General features: G+C 49.6%; 1 protein-coding gene across 3 annotated transcripts in view; it reads left to right on the plus strand.

Annotated features, from left to right (window-relative positions):
* Positions 1 to 24724, plus strand: part of GAK (cyclin G associated kinase) — a 1898577-nt gene that overhangs the window by 1842592 nt on the left and 31261 nt on the right. For all 3 annotated transcript variants that reach the window (XM_085636622.1, XM_085636624.1, XM_085636623.1), the window contains one exon: positions 12862 to 13038. In XM_085636622.1, coding sequence (XP_085492748.1) covers positions 12862 to 13038 — 177 coding nt within the window. The remainder of the gene's footprint in view (positions 1 to 12861; positions 13039 to 24724) is intronic.

Raw genomic sequence — 24724 nt, forward strand, 5'->3', positions numbered from 1 at the left:
GTGTCCGCAGTACTGCGCGCTGGAGGTTCCAAGGCATGTATCTCTTGCCACCGCTTTTCGTCATCAATGAAGCTCAGGCCCTCTGTATGCCTTTCCACACCAACAACTCCTACCCAGGGTTCTGAAGAAGATCAGAACCGACCTGGCCCAAGTCATTCTCGTGGCTTCGGACTGGGCGAGAAGAGTCTAGTATCCAGAGCTTTTGAAAATGAGCATCGGTCCTCCGATCAGGCTGCCACTTCGAGAAGATCTTCTGTTGCAGCAGCAGGGGAGGGTCCTCCACTTGAACCTGTCAACTCAGCACCTCCATGCGCAGAGATTTAGCGGCGGCAGTTGATGGCTTTTGACATTCCTTCTGAAGTATGCAACGTTATTTTGGCAGCGAGGTGGCCCTCCACTAAGGTATACTCCTGTTGTAACTAGAAAGTTGTATTATACTGTACAGAAAGGTCTATTGACCCTCTTTCTGCTTCTCTTTCTACTATTCTTTTATTCATTCTGACCCTTGCCCAGCAGGACTCTGCTTTAAGAACTCTCAAGGGCTACCTTTCTGCTCTGTGTGCTTTTTTGCAACTGCCAGACCAGCCCTCTCTCTTTTAGTCTCCTATTGTACATAGATTTCTAAAAGGGCTGCCTCACTTGTTTCCTCCCACGCCCTCTGTTATGCCTCATTTGAACCTTAATTTGGTCCTCATCTACCTGATATGTGCTCCCTTTGAGCCTTTACACAATTGTCCCCTCCGGCTGTTGACCATCAAAACAGCCTTCCTAGTGGTTATTACATCTGCCCGGGGGGTGAGTGACTTGCAGGCGTTTGTTGCTCGCCTCACTATCAGATGTCTTTTCCAGACAAAGTGGTGCTTCGCACCTGGGCTTCCGTTTTACCGAAAGATGTGACCCCATTCCATCTGGGTCAATCCATCACATTGCCCACCTTCTTTGCTCCTTTGCATCCCTCTAAGGAAGAGGAGCGTCTCCAACGACTGGACCCCAAAAAAGGCGTTCAGGGTGAACAACCAAATCTTTGTGGGGTACGTGGGAGCGAAGAATGGAAGGGCAGTGCAGAAAAGGACCATCTCTCACTGAGCCGTTCTCTGCATGAAGATCTGCTATGCCCTGGCAAAAAAGCAGCCCCCTGAGGGAATAAGGGACCATTCCACCAGGGGAAATGTTGCCACCACGGCCTTGGTTTGGGGTGTCCCAGTCCTAGACATCTGTCAGGCAGCAATGTGAGCATCCATGCACATGTTTGCCAAACATTACTGCCTGGACAATCAAGTCTGCAGAGACAGGCATTTTGCCTGTTCAGGCCTGCTGGACTTCCTAGTTTGAGGTATTAGTCCGCAACCCACGGTATGGCTTGGGTATCTAATTCAAAGGTAAGGAATCTGCAGCTAGAAGTTTATCAGATGAAAAAGTTACTTACCTTCGGTTACGCATTATCTGGTAGAGACTATCTAGCTGCAGATTCCTTACAGCCCCACCCATGCCTCCCCGCTGTGCAGACTAGTTTTGCACACTACTACATCAGTTACTTTGTGGCTCTGCGCTTCTGTCGTGGAAAAAACAAAAAGTACTGACGTCAGTGCGCCTGGGTGGCACATATATAGGCACTGCGACGTCATAACGGATGCTAATGACGCTGACATCACATGGAGCAGAATGGAGCCACCCGAAGGCACGCACAAGGGGTATTGCTCAGTTTACCAATCCAGCCTGACTCCTGCGAAATTCAAAGGTAAGGAATCTGCAGCGAGACAGTCTTTACCAGATAATGCTTTATAGAAGGTAAGTAACTTGAGGAGTGTGAACTGCCACAGCATGGTAGAAATGTATTCATTTACTTTAAATCTGATTGTGTTTGGTTAAGAAAGCTTGTTTATAGAAGTTTTTGAATTTGGTCAGTTAAAAATATCTTCACAGATTTCATTTTTTTCAGAACCTGTATGATTTTTACATAACTTCTAATATGTGCAATCATGTTTGTGATGTTTGCAAAGTATGCATAAAGAGATGTGTAATGCAAGGTAGAACAACAACATGTGATAGACCACTTAAATATGCATATTAGCATGCTAACTTAGGTTTCAGTTATACTGTAACAGAAACCATAATACCATTACACTTGAAACAAAAAATTGTTATGCTAAAAGCATGCCATATCCATGATGAACAAACCACAGACATCATGCAATATAGTCTTTGAATGTACTCCTCTGTGTTCATCCATTTCAGAATGATCTAGAAAAATAATAATGAATGCTATGCACAGACTGATAGTCAGTGTCTTATGAATGTAAAAAAAAGTTGATGATTAAAAAAACCTTCAAGTCCATACTTCACTCTGGGTCTGTAACAAACCGGAAAAAAAAAACTGAGGCGGGTAATTTTGTCTGGGTCGAAAATGTTTCATGGATGCCTTTACATCTTAGTTAGAGGATTGGTATACTGACATCACATTATATATCTGTGCGTCCGTGCACTTTGTGTGATATTGCCCACTGGATAGAAGTCTTCGTTTAAAAAAAAAAAAGGTATTTAACAGAAAAGTATTTTCTGAAATCCAGGTTCCTTAGTACAAAAATTATGGTATTTTTTCTGATATCACTATACAGTAGGCAACATGACAAAAAGTCATGGTTATTTGAATGAAGACTTCTCATACTTTACATTTTTTTACAAGTTGTTGGGTCTATTGTTCCCTACTTAATGGTTTTATTAAGCAATAGAAGCTTGAAGAAACACAAGCGATCCATTTGACTATCATCTCAATTATTGCTAACAGACAAATAACATTTTGGCTTCTCTACACTATCTTGTTAGAGACCAGTTTTCAATATGTGTGAACTAACTTCATCTAGGACTCATTGACATTTAATCCCAGAACCATTTTTAGGACCCAGCCTAGACAATGCATGGGCTGTCTCGAAGAGATATGTTGTATATACTTTGTGGGCTTCAGCCTACCCACAGGCTTCCCATTTGCTGGCTCCATCTTTGCTCTCATAATCTTTCTCCCCATTTGTCCATGGCTTGCTGTGTTTAGCCCTCCACAAGAGCATGAACCAATTAATACAATCCATCCTTTGTTCCCATTTTAGGAACTCCTTTTTTCTTTGTTAAATAGCAGTTCACATGAGTGCTCGCACGTCTTTTCATTCTCTCCGAGCTCCGTTGCTATAAACAGGACTGTAAATCTTGTTCTTATATCGTCACATTTGCTGTACATTCAAAAACCTATGTCAGATGCTATTTTTCAAGGGTGACTGTTGACATTTCTTTTTTGGACTTTAAAGTGAGAAGTTTTTTAAATTTTTTATTAATGTCTCGTTGCTTGTTTCACGTTAGTTTTGGAAGCACTCGCAAGGTGGTCCTGAGCCTCAGCTCTTGATTCTGACATTCTAGCAAACTTCTTACAACGTTTTTTTTTATCAAAAACTACATTCCATTAATAGTCTGCCAACAGATACAAGTTAAGGAGGATGTGATGCATAGCGCACTGAATGCATATTCGATATATGTATGTGCTCCCTGTTTTTAGCTAGCGCGTTGTAACATAGTCATCCAGCGCAAAGCTCAAACAGTTTCCTCTCTGGGCGCATGTCAAACTCAGTATAACTTACTGTGGATCCCCTGATAGATCTTTTTTATGTGAGCTAATAGGGACTTGGATATCAAGAGAACATGTGGCAAAATCTTACGAGGACCTGGAATAAGAAAATGGCAATTGCAAGCTAAAAATAAACAACTTCGAAATACATGTTGTTCAATATATCTTGCAAGAAATTCCACACTAACAATGACTCTAATGCAAGGAAATTTCACATGTATATTATTTATCTTTGCCTGAATTTGAATGGTCAAGAAACACAAATCACATGTAAGTTCTTGCTCAGTGAATTCATTTAGTATTAGTTACAAAATGTCATACAGACTCAGAAAATAGAAAGTTTGCTGATCACTTGGGGGATAAAAAAGAGAATATAGGAAAGTAGAGTTCAGCATTTAGGTCATACAAACCAATTATGCAAAATTGAAGCATAAGAAGTCACAGGATTGTGTCCATAACTCTCCAGCCGAAGAGTTATACCTGCTCACTTTCCCAGCTGGCAAAGCACAGGTGAGTCAGTTATCAAAGTTCTGTTTAATGGGGTTTGGCGTAAAGGAAAATCTCAGTTCAGTCCGACAGCATGCCAGGCAGGGAAATTGTAAATCATAGCCAGCCTCTTCCAAAAGTTCTAAGTTAAGCTCACAAAATGTTACTTCCATTGTACATTATGGTTTCCATTGGTTGTTCACAGTGGACAGCTCATGGTGTGATCAATACCTCACTAAACAATCCAGAAACATTAAGTAATCCTTTCGCTAAATCGTAATTTTTAACAACTTAATAATTTCCATCTTTTCCTCGGAAGTAAAGAAGTTCATTTGTTGACAGTCTGTCCGTTCCCAGACGCCCTCTCTGGGTTTGCAATTGTATTGATACATTTCTGTCAAAAAGTGTTGCTAAATCAGAGAGGGACCTATTGTTCATAAGCATGGAAAAGAAACTCTCGGAATAGTTCTCGTAGCATCTGAAAATGACTACTTCAGCTAAATTCTGCTTTTCTAAATGAGGTAATGAAGCATTTGAGGCCTACACGAAACTTGTTGAATCATTATCCCGTTATAATTAACATAAAACACACGTCAATGTGAATAATTCAGTTTTCTTAGTAAATTCATTCATTACAGTTTTCCCCATACGTCAATATTAGGTACTAATATAAAAAAATTCACACATTTTTATTCTTCAAGTAGACAACTATGCGTCACTCTTGTTATTTCACGTTTATTTTTGCATATCACTAAGATAAAACAGAAAATCTTATTACTGTTGAACATCTTTAAACAAAGCATAACTAAGCATTTTAATTGTCTTCAAGGGTTTCACTATGTAAGCATTTGTTTCACTTATCACGTTAGGTAATCAGCAGCACATTTTCTAGGTTATACATTTCCTAAGTCAATAACTGTTTTCTCTCTCTTCATTATTTCTTTTCACTTCTTTCAAGTTTACAGAACACTTCTGCACGCTTTTACGTTGCATCAAAAGATCTCACGTTTCTCATCATTATTTATTTTGCACATTTATTAATATTAGTATCATGAATTACATTTAACAAAGAGAATTGATAGAGGAAATCATCTTTAAACTTTTACGTTCCATCAATAGTCATGCGCAGTCTGCCCAAGAGCGCACATCACGGGTAAGCAGGGCTTCGGGTTTCTAAACCAGGTCTTCCCGTTTAAAAGTTCACAAACTAGTCCTTGAACAACATCTGTATTAACAGTATGTGACAGATTAATTTGACAGTACCTGTCTATTTCACTTTGAGCCAGTTTTCATTTTCTCAATAAATAATAATTGCAGAGCTTGTCCCGGGGTACAGAAATTTTAGTTTGTGACCCTCGTCCCCGGCCAATAGATGCTGAGACTAATTGAACTTTCTGTTTGGTCAGCCACTGCGATACAGAGTGGACCGGGTGCAGCAATAACGAATAGCCATTTAAGAGGCTGCAGCGCCATGATGACAACCAAACGTGTCTCTCGCCTTGTCTTTCAGTTGCAGAAATCAAAGATGACAAATTGTCTCTCAAACACAGCGCAGTTTGACTTAATATTTTAGTGTTAAGTGGGGTTATGTAGGAAACTAATGTGGTGCATTTTCAAGTTGGATGAATTGCTTAGCTTAAAAGTGAAAATATCTCTCCTTCCCTTTTATACCCCAAATCCGTGACCCCCACTGTGCCGCGGGTATAAATACAACTCATTTTTATCACCAAACACTATAGTATTTAGTTTACTTGCTTTTTCTGTCTGTCTGCTCCCCTCGCAGTGAGCAGGGGCAGGCCGTGGAAAGGAGCACTCTCCCTGTTCATGTGCACATTTTTTAAGCCGGTGTTCATTCAGAGTATTCAGTACTTGCTTGTACACCGGTGGTGAAGATGTCTTCAGCGCATGCTAATGTGCCCAGGCTTCTATTTGGCACAACACTCAATTGCGTAAAGTTATTGCTCGTGTTTTGGTCGGTGCGGTGGGGGGGCGCCAAACATTGGGTTCGTTAGCGAAGCGCCGCACATCCGTATGCTAGTTTTAGCCAATGATTCCCAATGTCACTAGACAACAGGCATACGCACTGAGAGCTTTGAGATGCGGTATATGTACATACTCCAGTCCTATGCGCACTCCAATATACACGCAGTGACTGACACAAGTCGGAGCTTATAGCCAATGTATATCCATTATCTGAAAGAAACACGTTAGTTAGATTCCTTACCTTAGAATATCCCCAGGCGTCAGGCTCGATCCGGAAAGATTTTTCGTCAGCAATACCCTTGCGCGTCGCTAGGCGTCGTCTGCGGCTCCGCGTCAGTCGTCGGCGTTGTGATCGCTGGGATGACGTCGTCGGAGTACTTAGACGCCGCCCTCGCGCGCTGACATCACTTCTTTTTTTTCCGCGCCAGTAAGCGCAGATCCGGGAAGAGCATACCCTTTAGTCACTTTTTGACTCAACTTTTTGAACTTTTTTGGGCCTATTTTGAGTCGACCTCGACTCCTGGTGCCGTTAGGGATGCCCGGGTTCAAGCCGTCGGTGTCTCTACTGCTTTGGGGCCGACCATGATGTCGAGTTGTGCCTCGACTGCCGGGCCTTGACCTCGAAGGCTAAGCTGCTCGAGATCCGGCAGTCGGCTCCGTGCCGCTCAAGGTCCCGGTCGAGGAGGAGGTTGAGGGACCGGTCGCGGAGCCGCAGCCATCACCGCTCGTCGGGGTCGAAGTCCTCGCATTCCGGTAAGTCGAGGCACAGTAAGAAGAAGTCGAAGAAGCGACATCGCTCTTCTGACTCCCCTCGCCGGTCGCGCGACTCGGCTGAGGGTTCGGGTGGCACCACCCACGCGTCTCCGTCGGAGCCGCAGGAGTCGCATCTGGCCCCATACCCTCCGGTCCTTGGGCCCGATGCGACTCCGACGGAGGTCCGAGACTTCCTCATGGCCATGAGGAGTCTCGCTCCGCCATCGAGGCCTGCCGGCGCGCCTTCGGGTCCCGCAGGTCCGACTGGGAGGCCTAGCAAGCCGGCGGCTCCAGCGCCGTTGTCAACTTCGGTCCCGACGCCACAGGCCCCGTGGGATCCAGGCCTGGATCCCAGTCGACACCAGTCGACCTTACGACCCCTGCGCCGGCCCCTTCGGAGCCGCCCCCAAGACGGTGCCGATGTCTACCAGGAGTCGGATGACGAGGACGACTGGGAGTGGTCTGAGGACCCTCTGGCGCAGCAGTTCCAGTTAAGTCAGGACTAGGCAGAAGAGCTGGGGGATGCCAGTGGTCTCGACACCTCCCCTGACAGTAGCTTCATCTCTCCTCCCTCCGTGGCTACGAAGGAGGGTGCTACCTATTCTGTGTTGCTGCGCAGGGCTGCCGAAGCCCTTCATCTGGAGCTCCCTGCAGTGGCCGTGTGGACTAACCTCCTCACTGAAGTGCTTCAACCGCCAGTAAGCTCCTCGGAGCCTCTGCTGCAGTTCAATGAAGCACTGACCGACGTTCTGATGGGCACCTGGTCCAAGCCCTCCACAGTCCCTCCTGTGGACCGTAACGTGGCCCGGCGCCACCGCCCCGCACCGGGTGACCCTAGCTTTCTGTCGGTGCACCCCACAAGTTGGTGCCTGGTTATCCAGGCCTCTACCTCCCAGATCACCTTCTAGGCTGCTCCCCCGGATCGGGAATTGAAAAGGTATGAACAGTTTGGGAAGAAACTGTTGTCCTTAGTTTGGGGTTGCGGTCTATCAACACCGCGTGCCTTTTGGACCGTTACACCCACTCCTTGTGGGATACGGTGGCAGACATGGTGCCCCAGTGTCCGGAGGAGGCCCAGACACGGCTCGCCCAGGCTCTTGCCGAGGGGCGGGATGCAGCACGGTACTCGATACGATGTGGGCTTGACACAACGGACTCGCTAGGTAGGGCAATTGCGACCACAGTGGCGATTCGTCGCCACGCCTGGCTGAGGTCCACGAATTTCTCCAGGGATGTCCAGAGCACCCTCATGGACATGCCCTTCGATGGCCGTTGCCTCTTTGGCGACAAAGCGGATAGTGTGCTGGAGTGCTTTAAGGATTCCCGGGCTACGGCCAAGTCCTTGGGCCTCTCGGCCCCGCACCCGCAAACTTCCGCTTTTCGCCCCTTTCGTGGCCAAGGAAGGGGCGCCCCCACACGTCCGTCTAGCCACAGGCTGCAGAACCAGCCTCAACGCGGTCACGGACGTGGATTCCGCCGAGGTGGAGCAAGGGGACAGAGAGCCGGTCAGCCCATATCTGCCCCAGCAGCGTCAGCCTCAAAGCCTTCCTAGTCCGAGCTTTCTGGACCATTCCACGCTAGTGGGAGGCAGAGTTCACCATCACCTGCTCCACTGGCGTACCATCACATTGGACAGGTTGGTGCTGCAAATTGTCCGACGGGGCTACTCCCTCCCCTTCGAGGCGACCCCTCCAGCCATGCCACCGCAGTACCACCGCATGTCGGGGGATCACTTGCAACTTCTGCAGGAGGAAGTTACGGCCCTCTTAGCCAAGGGGGCCATCGAGCACGTTGCTGGCCCAGAAGTAGGTCGGGTTGTTATTCCCACTACTTTCTGGTTTCCAAGAAGGGCAAAGGGGGCCTATGGCCCTATCTTGGACCTCAGGAGCTTCAGCCCCTTCCTCCGGAAGGAGAAGTTCAAGATGCTCACCTTAGCTCAGGTTCTGGCTGCCCTGGAGACTGGATGGTAGCATTGGACCTGCAGGATGCTTATTTCCATATCCCCGTCCTGCCGGCCCACCGGCGTTACCTGCGGTTCACGGTAGGCCACGAGCACTTTTAGTTTACCGTGCTCCCGTTCGGCCTCACCAGTGCCCCTCGAGTGTTCACGAAAGTGATGGCGGTGGTCGAGCTCATCTGCGCAGATTAGGGTTCCAGTCTTCCCCTATCTCGACGACTGGCTGTTGAAGGCGGGCTCGATTAGGTGTAGTATCCCTATACCTACCTTCTATATAGACACATGGGTAACCTGTCAGCCACTCTTATAGCAGGCCTTAACAATTCTGGAGGCAGAGTGCTTGGTAACATATGAGATGGTGCTCTAGCATGAGCTGAGCCTGTCTGCAGCGTTCGGAACCATGTCCTTATAGCTGTTCTATGATATCGCCTACCATATACTCTTAAAGTGCCTTATAATCCTCGCGGTTATGGTAACTATGGTTTGGCTTTATCAAAACATGTCGTGTAAGGTGTCTAACACTTTGGAATACTACCCCCATACCATTTCTGGTGATGAGGATATTATTCCTCCCCTCTAGAGGGAGAGACATGTTAAAATCCTACTTTGCTGTTTAACTCTGACCAAAGCCTCAGCATCACAAAATGGATGCTGCTGCCACAGACACGAGTCTGACCTCCTGCAGCTGGGAGCCCTCCCAGCCAGGGAGGCCTGGACAATAGGTTTCCTGCTTGGGGAAGGACTTTAGTGTATTGGGGCAGGGAGGGCTGAAAGGAATGAGACATGCCTGGGGCACACAAGGTGCTCCATGCATAGTCCAGTTCAAACCGGTGCTGGGGCCTTCCAGCCCCAGCTCTGGCGCGAAACTGGACAAAGGAAAGGGGGTGTAGCCACCCCCCTTCCTGGTCCCACCCATTGGAGGGACCTTGCAGGTAGCCCAGCCCACTAGCCTAGTATATTAGGAGGTAGCTGAGCCCTGTGAAATTAGAGTATCCTGAAAAACTTTAACTGGAACAGAAACTCTGAACCTTCGACATCCGACTACGGAAGAAGACTGAAGAATATCCCTTGTGGCCAAGGAGTGACCACCCTGGGCAACCAGGCACCATCCAGTGACCGCTACTGGCTTTGCGACTGATCCTACGAGGGACGACTGCAGAGACTGACCAGCGCCTTGACCACCAGACACCTCTGAACCAGATCCCCTTCTGCAGCAAAGCTGAAACCGGTGGAGGCGACGAGGGACGTGGGACCGGCGACTTGGGAAAGGTGGCTAGTAACTGACTAGCGCGACTTCTGAGGCTTCCTCGAGGCTGTGCTTGGGGAATTGAGAAGCCCCAATTCCGAGCATCATCTGCAAAGAAGACCAGCTCCCCACACTTCACGTGTTCTGCGTGGGGCCCTTCGGCGCTTGACCTGCTCAACGCGTTGTCCGGTTGCTGGCCCGTTGGCTAGTGACGTCTACGACGACAATCCTGCTGTTTTGCTTTGCTGGTCCGGCTCCTCCAGACTGGCATCCCCCCCCCCCCCCCCCCCCCCCTGTGAAAGGGAAGCACCTCAGGCCTTCCTGGTCTGCAACAGAAGCGAATCCTTCATCCTGCGTGGGTTGCGCTTGCCAAGGCTTGTTGGGTCCGAACTCGACATCGGCGCCGCCAACAGCAAGAGCCTTCGTGGGGCAGCTCGGCTCCTGGTTCTGGTCGTCCTCGACGCCTCCTGGTACCCATGGCTGCTGCGACAAGCTTCACCTCTTAACCTGCATCTTCACAACATCGCCTGGTTCCTCCCTGGTTCCTTCCCGGCTCCTGGCTGGTGACCTAGACTCTGTCCTCTCTGCTTGCAGGTATCCTTCTTGATTCCAACCTTGGAATCCACCGGACACTCTTCACTGACTGCCTGTCAGCATCTTTTCTTCAGGCATCCATAGGAGTAGACAGAGAAACCCGACACAGGTTCACACCTATGCACCCGCCTGTGGGCTAGGTAAACCGAGCACTCCGGTGCTCACGAGGGTATTGACTATCCTAGGGTCTAGTTTCCAAGTCTCTAACTCCTAGCTCCTTCCGAAGTGTCCTAAAACTCTCCATTTCTAAATATTACTATTTCTATCGACTTGAACGCCTTACGTGTGAGTGTTTCCACACTGCACCTGAATCCCGTGGGCCTCCCATTTCCTAGCAACTGGTAGTATAGCGTAGCCCCAGCGATGGCCTAGGCCTAACCTGTGTTCACGTCAGTGGTCCTTATACCCCTTACTTAGTATATGGTTTGCGTGGTCCCTAGGGCCTAACTGTATTACTTACCTGTGTGACTTATGTATGCTTAAATAAGACTGTGTTGTACTTACATCGAACCTCATAAAGAGTGCTGAGGGTATTTTGACTAGCATAAATACATTCTATTTTTCTATATATCTGTTGTGGTGTCCTTTCATTTGGTATTCAAGGGATTGCAAATGGTATAACAGCTGGCTTCACATGCCATACAGAGTTTAGCCTAAGACTGCTCTTGTCCATGCTACTACTAGGATAGCTGGTCTATAAGGTTCACTTTACAACCAATCACCATAAGGGTTGTTTGGACTGATACAAGGTGTACACTAGAACTAGTGACATCATATATCAGGCCAACTTCTCACACTTACCGCCCCACCCATCCTCCCCATTCTGCGAACTGGCATCTAGGGTTAAGGTCATTCCTTTCAGGGCCCTAGATTCATGGCACCAGTGTCGGTGTCTTGCATGGCTCTACGTTCCTGGCGCGGAAAGCTGTGTACAAGAACTGACGTCAGCGCGCGAGGGCGGCGTCTAAGTACTCCGACGACGTCATCCTGGCGATCATGATGCCGACGACGGACGCGGAGCCGCAGACGACACCTAGCGACGCGCAATGGTATTGCTGACGAAAAATCTTTCCGGATCCAGCCTGACGCCTGGGGATATTCTAAGGTAAGGAATCTAACTAACTAATGTTTCTTAGAGATATATCGTTACCGAAGGTAAATAACTTGTTCTTTCAGGCTGCACCCTTCATAGACAATCTCGCACAAACAGTTTTTTAAGCAAAGAATAGGCAGTCAGAAACAGTAGTTGACTATTTACAACTTGAAATGTTTGGTAGAACTCAGTCAGCAGTGCCCAAAAATGTTAATTGTCTCGATTCTTTTCTACATGGTAGACTGCTAGGACCCACCCAAACAGATCTAAGCAGGAAACGCCTGGTGAGAACTATAATGCAATAATGCTAACCTGACTACCCATGTGCAATATCTACTCAGCCTTTGTGTTGTTCAGGTTCCACATACAGTACATCTTCTTTCAGAACCCAGCTACATCATAGCGCTATTTTCAAGGACTTGGTCATGCTACATAGCAGCTGTGCTATACAACATGGCTAAAAGACATTGACAATGCCAATAACTCATGCATTGCTGAGACGTATTGGCTTTGCCAATGCTTGTGTATTAACTGCTTGGGTTCATGGCCGGCACCCTTGCTATTATTACATAATGTCGTTCCCAGATGAGAGGCCAGATTTGATGTGGTTCAGACGAGGTATTTGGGTGTTTGCAGAGTGGGCCATTACAATGAGTTACATAGCCCTGGGATTTAACCTTAACAAGGTCCAGAGGTTTAAGTAAAGTACCCAGGATCTGTCTTGTATTCTCCGAATACCCATATCAGCTTAGTAAGTGCTGATTTTGGGACCCCTTGAATAAGCTTTAAGTATTTTATTTTTTTAGCCCCCCAATATAGTCAACAGGGTAAGATTCCCGTGGAGAACTCCTATACAGGGTTCTGCACAGATATTTGACCTTGATTTGTTTTGTTTTGCATTGTCTCTGAAAAGTGATCTATTGCTCCATATAGCAACTTTTGTAATTGAATGTTTCAAGAAATAATAAACAAAGTTGCGTCAAATCAACTTGAAGTGGTGCTGAGTTCTGCTGTCTACTAAAACTGAATGCACCATTGACCCAAGTCATAACAAAGGTGATACATTTTCCAACAGGTGTAACATTAATAAGAAATAAACATGGTCAGTGAATCACATAAGTTCAATGTTTTATTTTTAGATTCTAGAATGGATTGAAGGGAAGGAAAGAAACATAAGAGCATTGATTTCCACACTCCACACAGTGCTTTGGGAAGGTGAAACAAAGTGGAAGCCTGTTGGCATGGCAGATCTTGTCACAGCTGATCAAGTAAAGAAGTACTATCGAAAAGCGGTGCTTGTTGTTCATCCTGACAAGGTGAGATTTCGCTTATGTTTTAAAATGTATACTGTGATATTTATCTATTTTAGCTTGGTATTAGCCTTGAAAACCTGCTCGACACTTTTAATCGATTCTGAAAAATCTCAGTTTCGTTAAGATGGTCGTTGTTTTTATCCAGTTGTACAACCTACTTTTTTTTTTTGATACTCACAGTTTTGTTTTTTTAACAAATTGTACACTCAGTCACGACATGAATTTTTACCATCTTTGCTGCATCGGTAATTTTCAACATTTATTTTTATTTTTTATTATATTACGTCACACACCAACCTCCACACCTAGGCCTTTCCTGCACATCCTTAGCCCAACAGGCCCAACCATTTGTCCCAAACCTTCTTATGCTTATTTGGGCAACCCTGGGCTTCATTTACCAGCTGTTGTTCTGCGGCGCACCAGTCCCATCGCCTTTGCTGTAGGGAGATCGTAGGTGGACAGAGGTCCTTATATGAAGCGGCCATGTGTCTCTTTGCCGCCATAGTGGCTACCCCAGGAAGGCATTGTCAGCCCTTGTTCCTCTTGTGACCTCTATCACACCCAGAAGTAAGGTTCGTAGTGTAAGGGGGACCTCCCACCTCAGTCAACTCCTCAACCACTCATCTCCGGTATCTTGCTATGACCTTACATGACCATGTCATATGATAAAAGTCTGCGGGTGTCTATGTACAGCGTGGGCAATCAGGTGCCCCGCTCGATGAAGTCTACTGGGAGTGAGGTATGCACATTGAAGATAGTAAACTTGGATTAGGCGCAATCTTGCTGAGTCGGTAATTACTCAGATGGCAATAAGGGCATCCCGCCAGTCTTTGTGAGGGGGCCCACCGATCCCTCCCATCGGGATCTCAGGTGGTCCAGATTATTAGGTGAGTTATTTACCAAGGATCTGTATATTTGGAGGACGACTCTTTACCCAGGGGTCCCATAAGGAGCTTTTTTATTATTAATATTTTTTTTATAGAGTTTTTATATAGGGCGAACTTGACCCGAATCGGGTATCAGAGCGCTTTACAGAGCGCCAGTTGCTTTACATGAGGACACATTCATTTTTGTTAGGTACCGGGAGATTAAGTGATTTGCCCAGAATCTCATGATGTTTAGCGTCATTGCCGAGACTCGAACCCAGTACCCCAGATGCGAGGTCGACCACCCTAGCCGTTAGGCCAACTCCTCTCTCCAAGCTTCAAGAGGGCTAAACTCTGGTAGCGTGGCGCCTGCAGGGATGACTGTGGTTAAGGCATGGCGAGTTGCAGGTATTTGTAGAATTGTTTATAATTGATGGAGTATATATCTCTTAGGTCTTGAAAGGTTTGAATATGTCCCCCCTTCCACATGTCCACCAGTTGGGAAATGCTGATTGTGTCCCATTTCTGAAACCCCTCTAGGGCCTCAACGTCCCCGATCCAGGTACCTTGCCACAATGGGGTCTGGAGAGTAAGTTTGGTTTCCCAATGAGTATATTGGAGTGCTACTTGCCAGGCCAGGAGAACCGTTGTGGTAATCATTGGGATGGTGTGTGAGATGGGTGAGCCATAAAGCATTGCATAAACCCGTGGGAACTCAACTAGTTAAGCTCCAGTTGATTTGCCGGATCAAGCCATCCCCCTGTGAACCATTTGTTGATTATCAGATGCCACGTCACAAAGTAGTATAAGTAAAGATTTGTCGTGGCTCAACCCCCATCATATGGTGCCCCTTGACAGCGGGTTAATGCCACTCAAAGCCTAGATTGTTTCCAGAGGAACGATTTCAGTAGTGCGTCCATAGATCGAAACCATTGGAGTTGGAGATGAAGTGGGAGGTTTTGTATTGCTTAGAGGAAGCGCAGTAGTATCATTTTATATTGCATCGTTTTCCCCATTATGTTTAGCGGCAGGGCTTGCCATTTTTTCAGATTCTCTTTGGCTTTCTTCACTAGGGGAGGTCAGATTGAGGGCCCAGGTTAGCTCTGATGCGCTACCCAGATTCCCAAATAACGAAAGCTAAGAATTCAGATGGGGATGCTGGTTTGCCAGTCAATTCATTCTCTGGATCAGTGGAGGGGAATCAGTAGTGACTTGGCCGGGTTGAGCCTGAGGTCCGATACCTCTCCAAACAGCTCTAAAAGCCGGAGACATCGGGGTCCAATTTGAGCTGAGTCTGCCAAAAACAGGAGTACGTCGTCCCCATACAGGGCCTTGCGGTCGCTGTGGGATGCGTTCCACCGCCAGCCCTGAATCTAGCAAAAGACACACAAGTGATGGACGGAATGCAGAACAAATCAAAACATTCACCTCCAGTCAAGAGATCTGGGTTAAATCCATCATTCTTTTGCTCACCATGCTACCCCAGTTTAGACCTGGCCATATGCAAATCATTCTTGACCCTGTGCCTCATGGGAACTGTCCAGCCCGAACTGCCAAGCCAGGTCCTCCCTAGACCGGAAACAAGCATCCTAGGACCGGTTTCGGGGTTTCACCCCTCTTTAGCCAGGATAGTTTGATTCCAGTGGCACAGTGAGCCCAGGACCCACGTCTAGGCATCTCCTCTAATGAGACAAGCACAGGGTTCGATCGCTAGGGCGAAGAGTAAGGGGGACCAGGGACAGCCTTGTCTCTCTCTGAATCAAGAACTCCTGTGATAGGGTCCCATTAATCAGGACCCGAGCCAATGGGTTAGAATATAGTATTCTCACCAACCCTCTAAAGTATGGTCCGATCTCTGCCCGGTGCAGTACTTCCTCCAGGTAGTGCCAATCTACGGAATCAAAGGCCTTCTCCAAGTCTATCAAGAGAAGAGCCAGGTACGGAGACAAGAGATGCCGATGGGCTAGCGTCATGTGCAAAGGCAGTGTTGTGTGCTACAATGGGGCATAAAGCCGCATTGATCAGGGTAGTAAGCACTTGCTTACGGCGGACTGCAAGAATGGCATATATTTTGACTTCCGCATTAATAAAGGGAAATCGGTCTGTAGTCTGAACAGGAGGGTAGAGGGTGGGTTTGCCTTCGGTATAAACACAATCGTGGCCATATCACTGCCTATCAGGAAGCCTCCTGACTCTATTGCTTCCCCGTATACGGTTTGGAGGTGTGGAGTCAGAATCTCTCCAAATGTCGATTAGTATTCTGCCGGATAACCATCTGGTCCCGGTGTTTTACCAGGGGCTAGTGCTAGTATGGCTTGTTCCACTTCTTCTTTTGTAATGGGTTGATAAAGGGCCCGGACGTCTGCCTCTGATAGTCGTGGGAATGGGATGTCCTGTAAGAAGGCAGTTGCCTCTCCCGCCTTTGGACCCCGGGCGCTGGAGTACAGGGATTCGTAATAAGTCTAAAATGTAATACTACATATAGATCTTGTTTTGTGGAAAGGTCCAAACTAGTTTTGCCAGCATATGGAGTCTGGCATATGTGAAAATGGGAAGGCGTAGTGAATTGAGATGGGGTTTCTTTCGAAAAAAATAAATTTAAATAGTTAAAGAATAATGCTCATTCTGTGGTTAGAAGTTTTCTTTTGTTATAGCAGCATATGTGGAGCTCGGAGGACTATTTGCACCATTTTTATAGCAGGCGAAGAATGAACTGTGTGAATTGGATATGGATATATGAAGCTAAATCAAAGAAGACAAGGTGTGAATCAAAGAGCTGTTACTGTGACTGAAGTAAAGTCCATCAAAAACAAAGATGCTGAGGGAAACTGTATGAAGATCGAAAAGTTTAGGTAACCAAGTGGGTATATAATGGACAAGAACACAGGAGAGACAGTGATTTCAAGAACAACTAATAGGATTTAAATTTCTTTATATTGATGGCTACCTCCAACTATGGATCTGAAAGAAGCACGTTAGTTAGATTCCTCACCTTAGAATATCCCCAGGCGTCAGGCTGGATCCGGAAAGATTTTTCATCAGCAATACCCCTTGCGCGTCGCTAGGCGTCGTCTGCGGCTCCGCGTCCGTCGTCTGCGTCGTGCGCCGTAATGACGTCGTCGGAGTACTTAGACGCCGCCCTTGCACGCTGACGTCAGTTCTTCTTTCTTCCGCGCCAGACAGCGCCGATCCGGGAAGAGCTTACCCCGTAGTCACTTTTTGACAAACATTTTTGACTCTTTTTGGTCTTCTGTCGACTCGACTCTGGTGCCGGTAGGATGCCTGGTTTTAAGGCCTGTGACTCCTGTCATCGACTGATGTCGGTGACGGACCACCATCGCCGGTGCCTTTACTGCTTGGGGGCCGACCACGATGCGGAGTCGTGCCTCGACTGTCAGGCCTTGACCTCGAAGGCTAAGCGGGAGCGGTCCCGTAAGCTTCTCGAGCATCGAGACACTGCTCCGCGCCGTTCACGGTCCCGGTCCAGGAGGAGGTCGAAGGACCGGTCGCGGAGCCGCAGCCACCATCATCGCTCGTCGGGCTCGAAGTCTTCAGGTAAGTCGAAGCGCTCAAAGAAGTCCAAGAGGCGACACCGCTCTTCGGACTCCCCTCGCCGGTCGCGCGACTCGGTCGAGGGTCAGGGTGTTCCCACCCCCGTGGCTCCATCGGAGCCGCAGGAGCCGCATCCGTCCCCATACCCGCCGGTCCCTGGGACTGACGCGACTCCGGCGGAGATCAGTGCCTTCCTCTCAGCCATGAGGGGCCTGGCTCCGCCGTCGACGCCTGCCGGCGTGCCTTCGGGCCCCGCGGGCTCCACTGGGCGACCTCGCGAGCCGGCGGCTCCGGCCCCGGCGCCGTTGACGACTTCGTCCCGACGCCGCAGGTCCCCAAGGGATCCAGGCCTGGATCTCTGCCGGCACCGGTCGACCTCACGGCGCTGACACTGGTTCCAACTCCGGCGACGTCTCCGGACGACGCCGTTCCCCGGTCAGGGCACGGCGCCGCTCGACGCCGCACCCGACGCCGATGCATGAGCATTTCATCTACCGCCCGGCTCCGGTTATTCCCCCTGTTTATCAGGAATCGGATGACGGGGCGAGTGGGAGGGGTCTGAGGACCCTATGGCAAGGCAGGCCGAACTTTCACAGGACTGGGCAGACGAACTGGGGGATGCCAGTGGTCTGGACACCTCCCCGGACGCTGGTTTCATCTCTCCTCCGACTGTGGCCTCGGAGGAAGGTGCTGCTTTTTCAGTGGTGCTGCGCAAGGCGGCCGAAGCCCTTGGGCTGGAGTTGCCTGCTGTGGCCATGAGGTCTAACATCCTCACTGAAGTGCTTCAACCGTCAGCAAGCTCCATGGAGCCTCTGCTGCAGTTCAATGAGGCACTAGTGGACGTTCTGCAGGGCACCTGGTCCAAGCCCTCCACAGTACCTCCTGTGGATCGGAACGTGGCCCGGCGCCACCGCCCTGCTCCAGGCGACCCCCAGTTTTCTGTCCCACCACCCCACGCCCGAGAGTCTGGTTATCCAGGCCTTGACTTCCCAATCCTCCTTCCCGTCCGCTCCTCCGGATCGGGAATCCAAGAGGCTGGAACAGTTCGGAAAGAAGCTGTTCTCTTCCCTTAGTTTGGGACTGCGGTCCTTGAATACCGCTTGCCTCTTGGACCGTTATTCCCACTCTCTGTGGGATACGGTGGAGGACGTGCTGCCCCTGTTTCCGGAGGAGGCCCGGTCACGGCTCACCCAGGCACTTGCTGACGGGCGAGATGCAGCACGGCACGCCATACGATGTGGACTAGACACCACGGACTCGCTGGGTAGGGCGATTTCAACAACGGTGGCGCTCTGTCGCCACGCCTGGCTACGGTCCACGTCTTTCTCAGGGGATGTCCAGAGTACCCTCATGGATATGCCCTTTGATGGCACTCGCCTTTTTGGCGAGAAGGGGGGATAGTGCGCTGGCTCGCTTCAAGGACTCCCGGGCTACGGCCAAGTCCTTGGGTCTCTCGGCCCCGCGGCTGCAAACTTCCGCCTTTCGTGGCCAGGGAAGGGGCGCCTCCTCAAGTCCGCCTAGCCACCGGCCGCAGAACCAACCTGGTCGCGGACGTGGATTCCGCTGAGGCGGTATTTGAGGACAATGTGACGGTCAGTCCACATCCACCCCGGCAGCATCCGCCTCAAAGCCCTCCTAGTCCGAGCTTTCAGGCCCATTCCACGCCAGTGGGCGGCAGAGTTCGCCATCACCTGCTCCACTGGCGTTCCATCACGTCGGACAGATGGGTGCTGCAAATCATCCGAAGGGGCTATTCCCTCCCCTTCGAGACGACCCCTCCAGCCATGCCACCGCAGTACCACCGTATGTCGGGGGAACACTTGAATCTTCTGCGGGAGGAAGTTACGCCCCTCTTGGCCAAAGAGGCAGTCTAGCGCGTTCCTGGTCCAGAAGTAGGTCGTGGTTGCTACTCCCACTACTTTCTGGTTCCCAAGAAGGGCAAAGGGGGCCTACGCCCTCTCTTGGACCTCAGGAACGCCAACGCCTTCCTCTGGAAGGAGAGGTTCAAGATGCTCACCTTAGCTCAGGTTCTGGCTGCCCTAGACCCTGGAGACTGGATGGTAGCGTTGGGCTTGCAGGACGCTTATTTTCACATCCCCGTCCTGCTGGCCCACCGGCGTTACCTGCGGTTCACGGTAGGCCAAGAGCACTTTCAGTTCACCGTGCTCCCCTTCGGCCTCACCAGTGCCCCTCGGGTGTTCACGAAGGTGATGGCGGTGGTCGCAGCTCATCTGCGCAGATCAGGGGTTCCAGTCTTCCCCCTATTTCGACGACTGGCTATTGAAGGCAGGCTCGCCCCAGCAAGTCGTCTCCCACCTCCAGTCTACGGCCGACCTCCTGCATTTCTCCATCAATGTGCTGAAGTCGCACCTGAGACCCTCCCAGAAGCTCCTCTTCATCGGAGCGGTTCTGGATTCGGCGCAGTTCCGGGCCTATCCTCCGGAACAGCGGGTCCGGGATATTCAGGCTCTGATTCCCATCTTTCGGCCTCTATCCTGGGTTTCGGTCAGGTTGGTGCTGCGGCTTCTGGGGCTGATGGCCTCCTGCATCCTGTTGGTGCATTACGCCAGGTGGCGAATGCGGGCTCTGCAGTGGGACCTGGAGTTTCAGTGGGCCCAGCATCGGGGCAACCTGTCCGACCATGTCTTGATCTCGGAGGGCACTGCAAAGCAGTTGCAGTGGTCGCTCACGGACCGCGATTGGGTCAGCGGCAGATCCCTCTCCCTACCCCAACCGGACCACATGGTAGTGACGGATGCGTCCCTCCTGGGATGGGGGGGCCACATGGGGGAGGCGGAGATCAGAGGTCTCTGGTGTCCGGCGGAGACTCTGCTCCATATCAACCTTTTGGAGCTGAGAGCGATCCGGCTTGCACTGAAGGCATTCCTTCACTCTGTCCGGGGAAGTGTGGTGCAGGTGTTCCCGGATAACACCACCGCCATGTGGTATTGCAACAAACAGGGCGGGGTGGGGTCGTGGACCCTTTGTCAGGAGGCTCTGCGCCTCTGGACATGGCTGGAACACCAGGGCATCACCCAGGTGGTTCAACATCTGGCAGGCTCTCTGAACGCCAGAGCAGACGAACTCAGCCGCCGGTGCATGATGGATCACGAATGGCGTCTGAACTCGGACGTGGCGCAAGGTCTCTTTCTGCAGTGGGGAGAGCCTTGGTTAGATCTATTCGCCACCGAAGAGAATGCGTAATGTCAGCAGTTCTGCGCGTTGGAATTTCCAAGGCAGCACTCGCTCGGAGACGCTTTTCGTCGCGAGTGGAGTTGCGGTCTGTTGTACGCCTTTCTGCCTATACCACTTCTGCCCAGAGTGCTGAAGAAGATCAGGCACGACCAGGCCCAAGTCATCTTAGTGGCTCCGGATTGGGCACGAAGGTTCTGGTATCCCGAGCTACTCAGTATGTCAATCGATCCCCCGATACGACTGCCTCTTCAGGAGGATCTTCTGTCGCAGCAGCAGGGGACGGTCCTCCACCTGAAGCTGTCCAGCCTCCACCTCCATGCGTGGAGATTGAGCGGCGGCAGTTGATGCCATTTGACTAGCCTCCTGAAGTCTGTGATGTCCTTCTGGCAGCCAGGCGTCCCTCCACAAAGACAGTATACGCCTGCCGGTGGAACAAATTTGTGGCATGGTGCACAGCAAAGGCTGTGGATCCCCTATCCGCCCCTCTTTCTGAGGTTCTCCTCTTTCTTATTTCTTTGGCCCAGCAGGGCTCTGCTTTGGGCACCTTGAAAGGTTATCTTGCTGCAATCTCTGCCTTCTTACGGCTTCCTGATCAGCCTTCTCTTTTCAGGTCCACTGTTGTTTCACGTTTTCTCAAAGGCATTACTCACATGTTCCCTCCTGTCCCCTTCGTAATGCCTCAGTGGGACTTGAATCTTGTTCTGACCTTCCTAATGTGCGCTCCTTTGGAGCCTCTTCACAATTGTCCCATTCGTCTTCTGACCCTGAAAACTGCTTTCCTGGTAGCTATCACCTCGGCTAGACGGGTGAGTGAGCTCCAGGCTCTGTCATCTAAGCCTCCCTTTCTTTCTGTTCATCCGGACAAGGTTGTCCTCTGGACTCGTCCTTCTTTTCTACCAAAAGTGGTAACCCCCTTTCACATCGGGCAATCTGTCACGTTGCCCACCTTCTTTCCACCTCCGCATCCTTCAAAAGAGGAAGAGAGGGGGTGGACCGTCTCCTTCCAGCCCTACAGAGGCATGGCACACTGGAGTGCCGGGCGCAGCCGAGCTTGGGGGGTATGGGTCATGGACGGCACAAAATAGTGGTTGAGCATAGATCTGCTGCCTTGACTGGATGGACAGTGCGATGGGTGGGGGAGGGGGGTGGGGGGTGGTGTTATGTTTTTTAAGGGAGGGGACTGCATTGGTTCTGCATGTCTCTTTTGTAATTTACACACGATATCTCATGAGGAAAATGTCAAAGCTGGTATGTTGTCTTCTGATATGGCTGAAGTCTCTGGGTCACGGAGCTTCGCATGACGTGTCTTTGACGAATAAAATTTGTTTACAAAAAAAAAAAGAGGAAGAGAGGCTCCACCGTCTGGACCCAAAACGGGCGCTGTCCTTTTATTTGGACCGCACCAAACAGTTCCGGGTGGACGACCAACTTTTTGTTGGATACGTAGGAGCTAAGAAGTGGAAAGCGGTACACAAACGGACCATCTCACAATGGGTCGTGTTGTGTATTAAACTTTGTTACTCCTTGGCAAAAAAGGACCCTCCTGTTTGGCTGAGGGCCCATTCCACCCGGGCCACAGCGGCTACTACTGCCCTGTGCCGGGGAGTTCCCTTGCGGGACATCTGTCAGGCGGCGACGTGGGCTTCACTGCACACGTTTGCCAAGCACTATTGCCTGGACAGCCAAGTCCGGAGATATGGCTACTTTGGCCGTTCTGTTCTCCAGGACTTTCTGGTGTGATCTCGGTTCGCAGACCTACCACCGGGGTTGGTATTGCTGGGGTATCTATTCTAAGGTGAGGAATCTAACTAACGTGTTTCTTTCTGATGAACAAGTTACTTACCTTCGGTAACGATGTATCTGTAAGAAACATTAGTTAGTTAGATTCATTACCGACCCACCCATCCTCCCCGTTCTGCGAACTGACATCTAGGGTTAAGGCTATCCTTTTCAGGGCCCTAGATTTTTTGGCACCAGTGTCGGTCTCTTGCATGGCTCTGCGTTTCTGGTGCGGAAAGCTATGTACAAGAACTGATGTCAGCGCGCGAGGGCGGCGTCTAAGTACTCCGACGTCATTCCGGCGCACAACGCCAACGACGGACGCGGAGCCGCAGACGACGCCTAGCGACGCGCAAGGGGTATTGCTACAAAAATCTTTCCGTATCCAGCCTGACGCCTGGGGATATTCTAAGGTGAGGAATCTAACTAACTAATGTTTCTTATAGATACATCGTTACCGAAGGTAAGTAACTTGTTCTTCAGGACCAGAAGTACGGTCTGGGCAATTTTGATCCGTTCTGGGACTGTTCTGATCGATCTCCCCTATTTCCTAAAAGAAATAGAGAAATTACAGAGGACAGTACTAGCAAGATCTGATTTACTTACTTGAACTGAACTATTGAGTCCACGTTATTGAGCTAAGAAAAATACCAAGATCATAAGTTCATTTATTTTTGCTAAAGCATTCTAGAGAACATTTCTAAAGGAAAGATTAATTGTGTATGAGGGTTTTATGTTGTTTTGATCTTGCCTAATCTATATAAAGATTACTTAATTTTAAAAACAACCTTAGTGGTGTCCATTTGTGGTGTTTCACTGTGTTACTGTGGGTGTTGGTGCAAATACTTTACTCATTGCCTTTAGGATAAGCCTGTCTGCTCGTGCCAAGCTACCAAGGTGGTGAGCAGGGGTTATCTAAAGTGTGTATCCCCCTTACCCTGACTAGAAGCAAGGGTCCCTATTTGGTCAAAGGTACCAACCTCTGCCAACTAGAGAGCCCCAGATCTAACAGGTGATAGCTCAGGTTGATCGATCGGGATAGCGGACTGTGATGGATGATTAATGGTAAGGAAGTTAGATGATAACTGTGAGAAGTTGGCCTGATATATGATGTCACTAATTCTAGTGTACACCTTGTATCAGTCCAAACAACCCTTATGGTGATTGGTTGTAAAGTCAACCTTGTAGACCAGCTATCCTAGTGGTAGCATGGACAAGAGCAGTCTTAGGCTAAACTCTGTATGGCATGTGAAGCCAGCTGTTATACCATTTGTAATCCCTTGAATACCAAATGAAAGGACACAACAACAGATATATATAAAAATAGAATGTATTTATTCTAGTCAAACCCTCAGCACTCTTTATGAGATTCAAGGTAAGTACAACACTGTAGGAAGGTGGATATCTGACTATGGTTACCCCCAACTTTTTGCCTAGTGTCTAGCTGGTTTTTCGACTTAGTTGGCCTGAGATGCTGCCATTCAGGGTCTCAGGCTGTCTCCTCTCTTTAAAATGGACTCCATGTACCCTAGGTACATACCCAATTGGTAAGGATCACCTTATTGGACCCTGTACAGTGTACCCTAGGTACCCAGGGCATAGGTGTACCCTAGGCCTCCCAGGGGCTGCAGCATGTATTATGCCACCCCTGGTCTGGCCTTCCAATCAGACACAACTGGCTGATCACTCAGCTGGGGCAAGGTCGTGTAATTGTCAAGAATTCCTGTCATACAAGGGAAACACGCCCTTATGTAAACAGGAGAGCTGTTACATAACTCAAGGGAAACACGCCCTATAAAGGGAGGAACCGGGAGGTACAAGGCTGTCGGATATTGTGTTTACACCGACGTACCTGCTTCGTGAAGAGCAGTGTTCCGGAGTGGTGCTCCAGTAAGGCAAGAACGGAGGTAGGTCGAGTCGTTACTCCCTGGGCCGTGTCTTGCCCCATCGTCACCTCTGAAGGACCCGGAAGCTCTACCGGTCAACCATTGAGCTTCGCTTTTTGACTCGGCTGAGTCCAAGCGCAGTGGCGCTTTTGCTGGTTGGAGTCGTAACTCCCAGCCCGACCAGAGACACAGGGACTGCCAGCTGTAACGCACACCAGGAGGTGTTTGCCGCGTTACAGACTCGGAAGTCCACAGGATCGATCGAGCGGCTGCTCTCGGTTCAGTCTTCTTGCTTGTGATTGGGGTATCGGTGACGCATCACCAGGAGGTGACTCCGCGTCCCGGTGCAGTCTGAGGAAGAGGTTGAGCGGCTGCTCCCTTCAGGTAGAGACCCCGGCTGGGTGTTTCCCT

This window comes from Triturus cristatus, chromosome 2_1 (assembly GCF_964204655.1).
Source record: "Triturus cristatus chromosome 2_1, aTriCri1.1, whole genome shotgun sequence".
Lineage (NCBI taxonomy): Eukaryota > Metazoa > Chordata > Amphibia > Caudata > Salamandridae > Triturus > Triturus cristatus.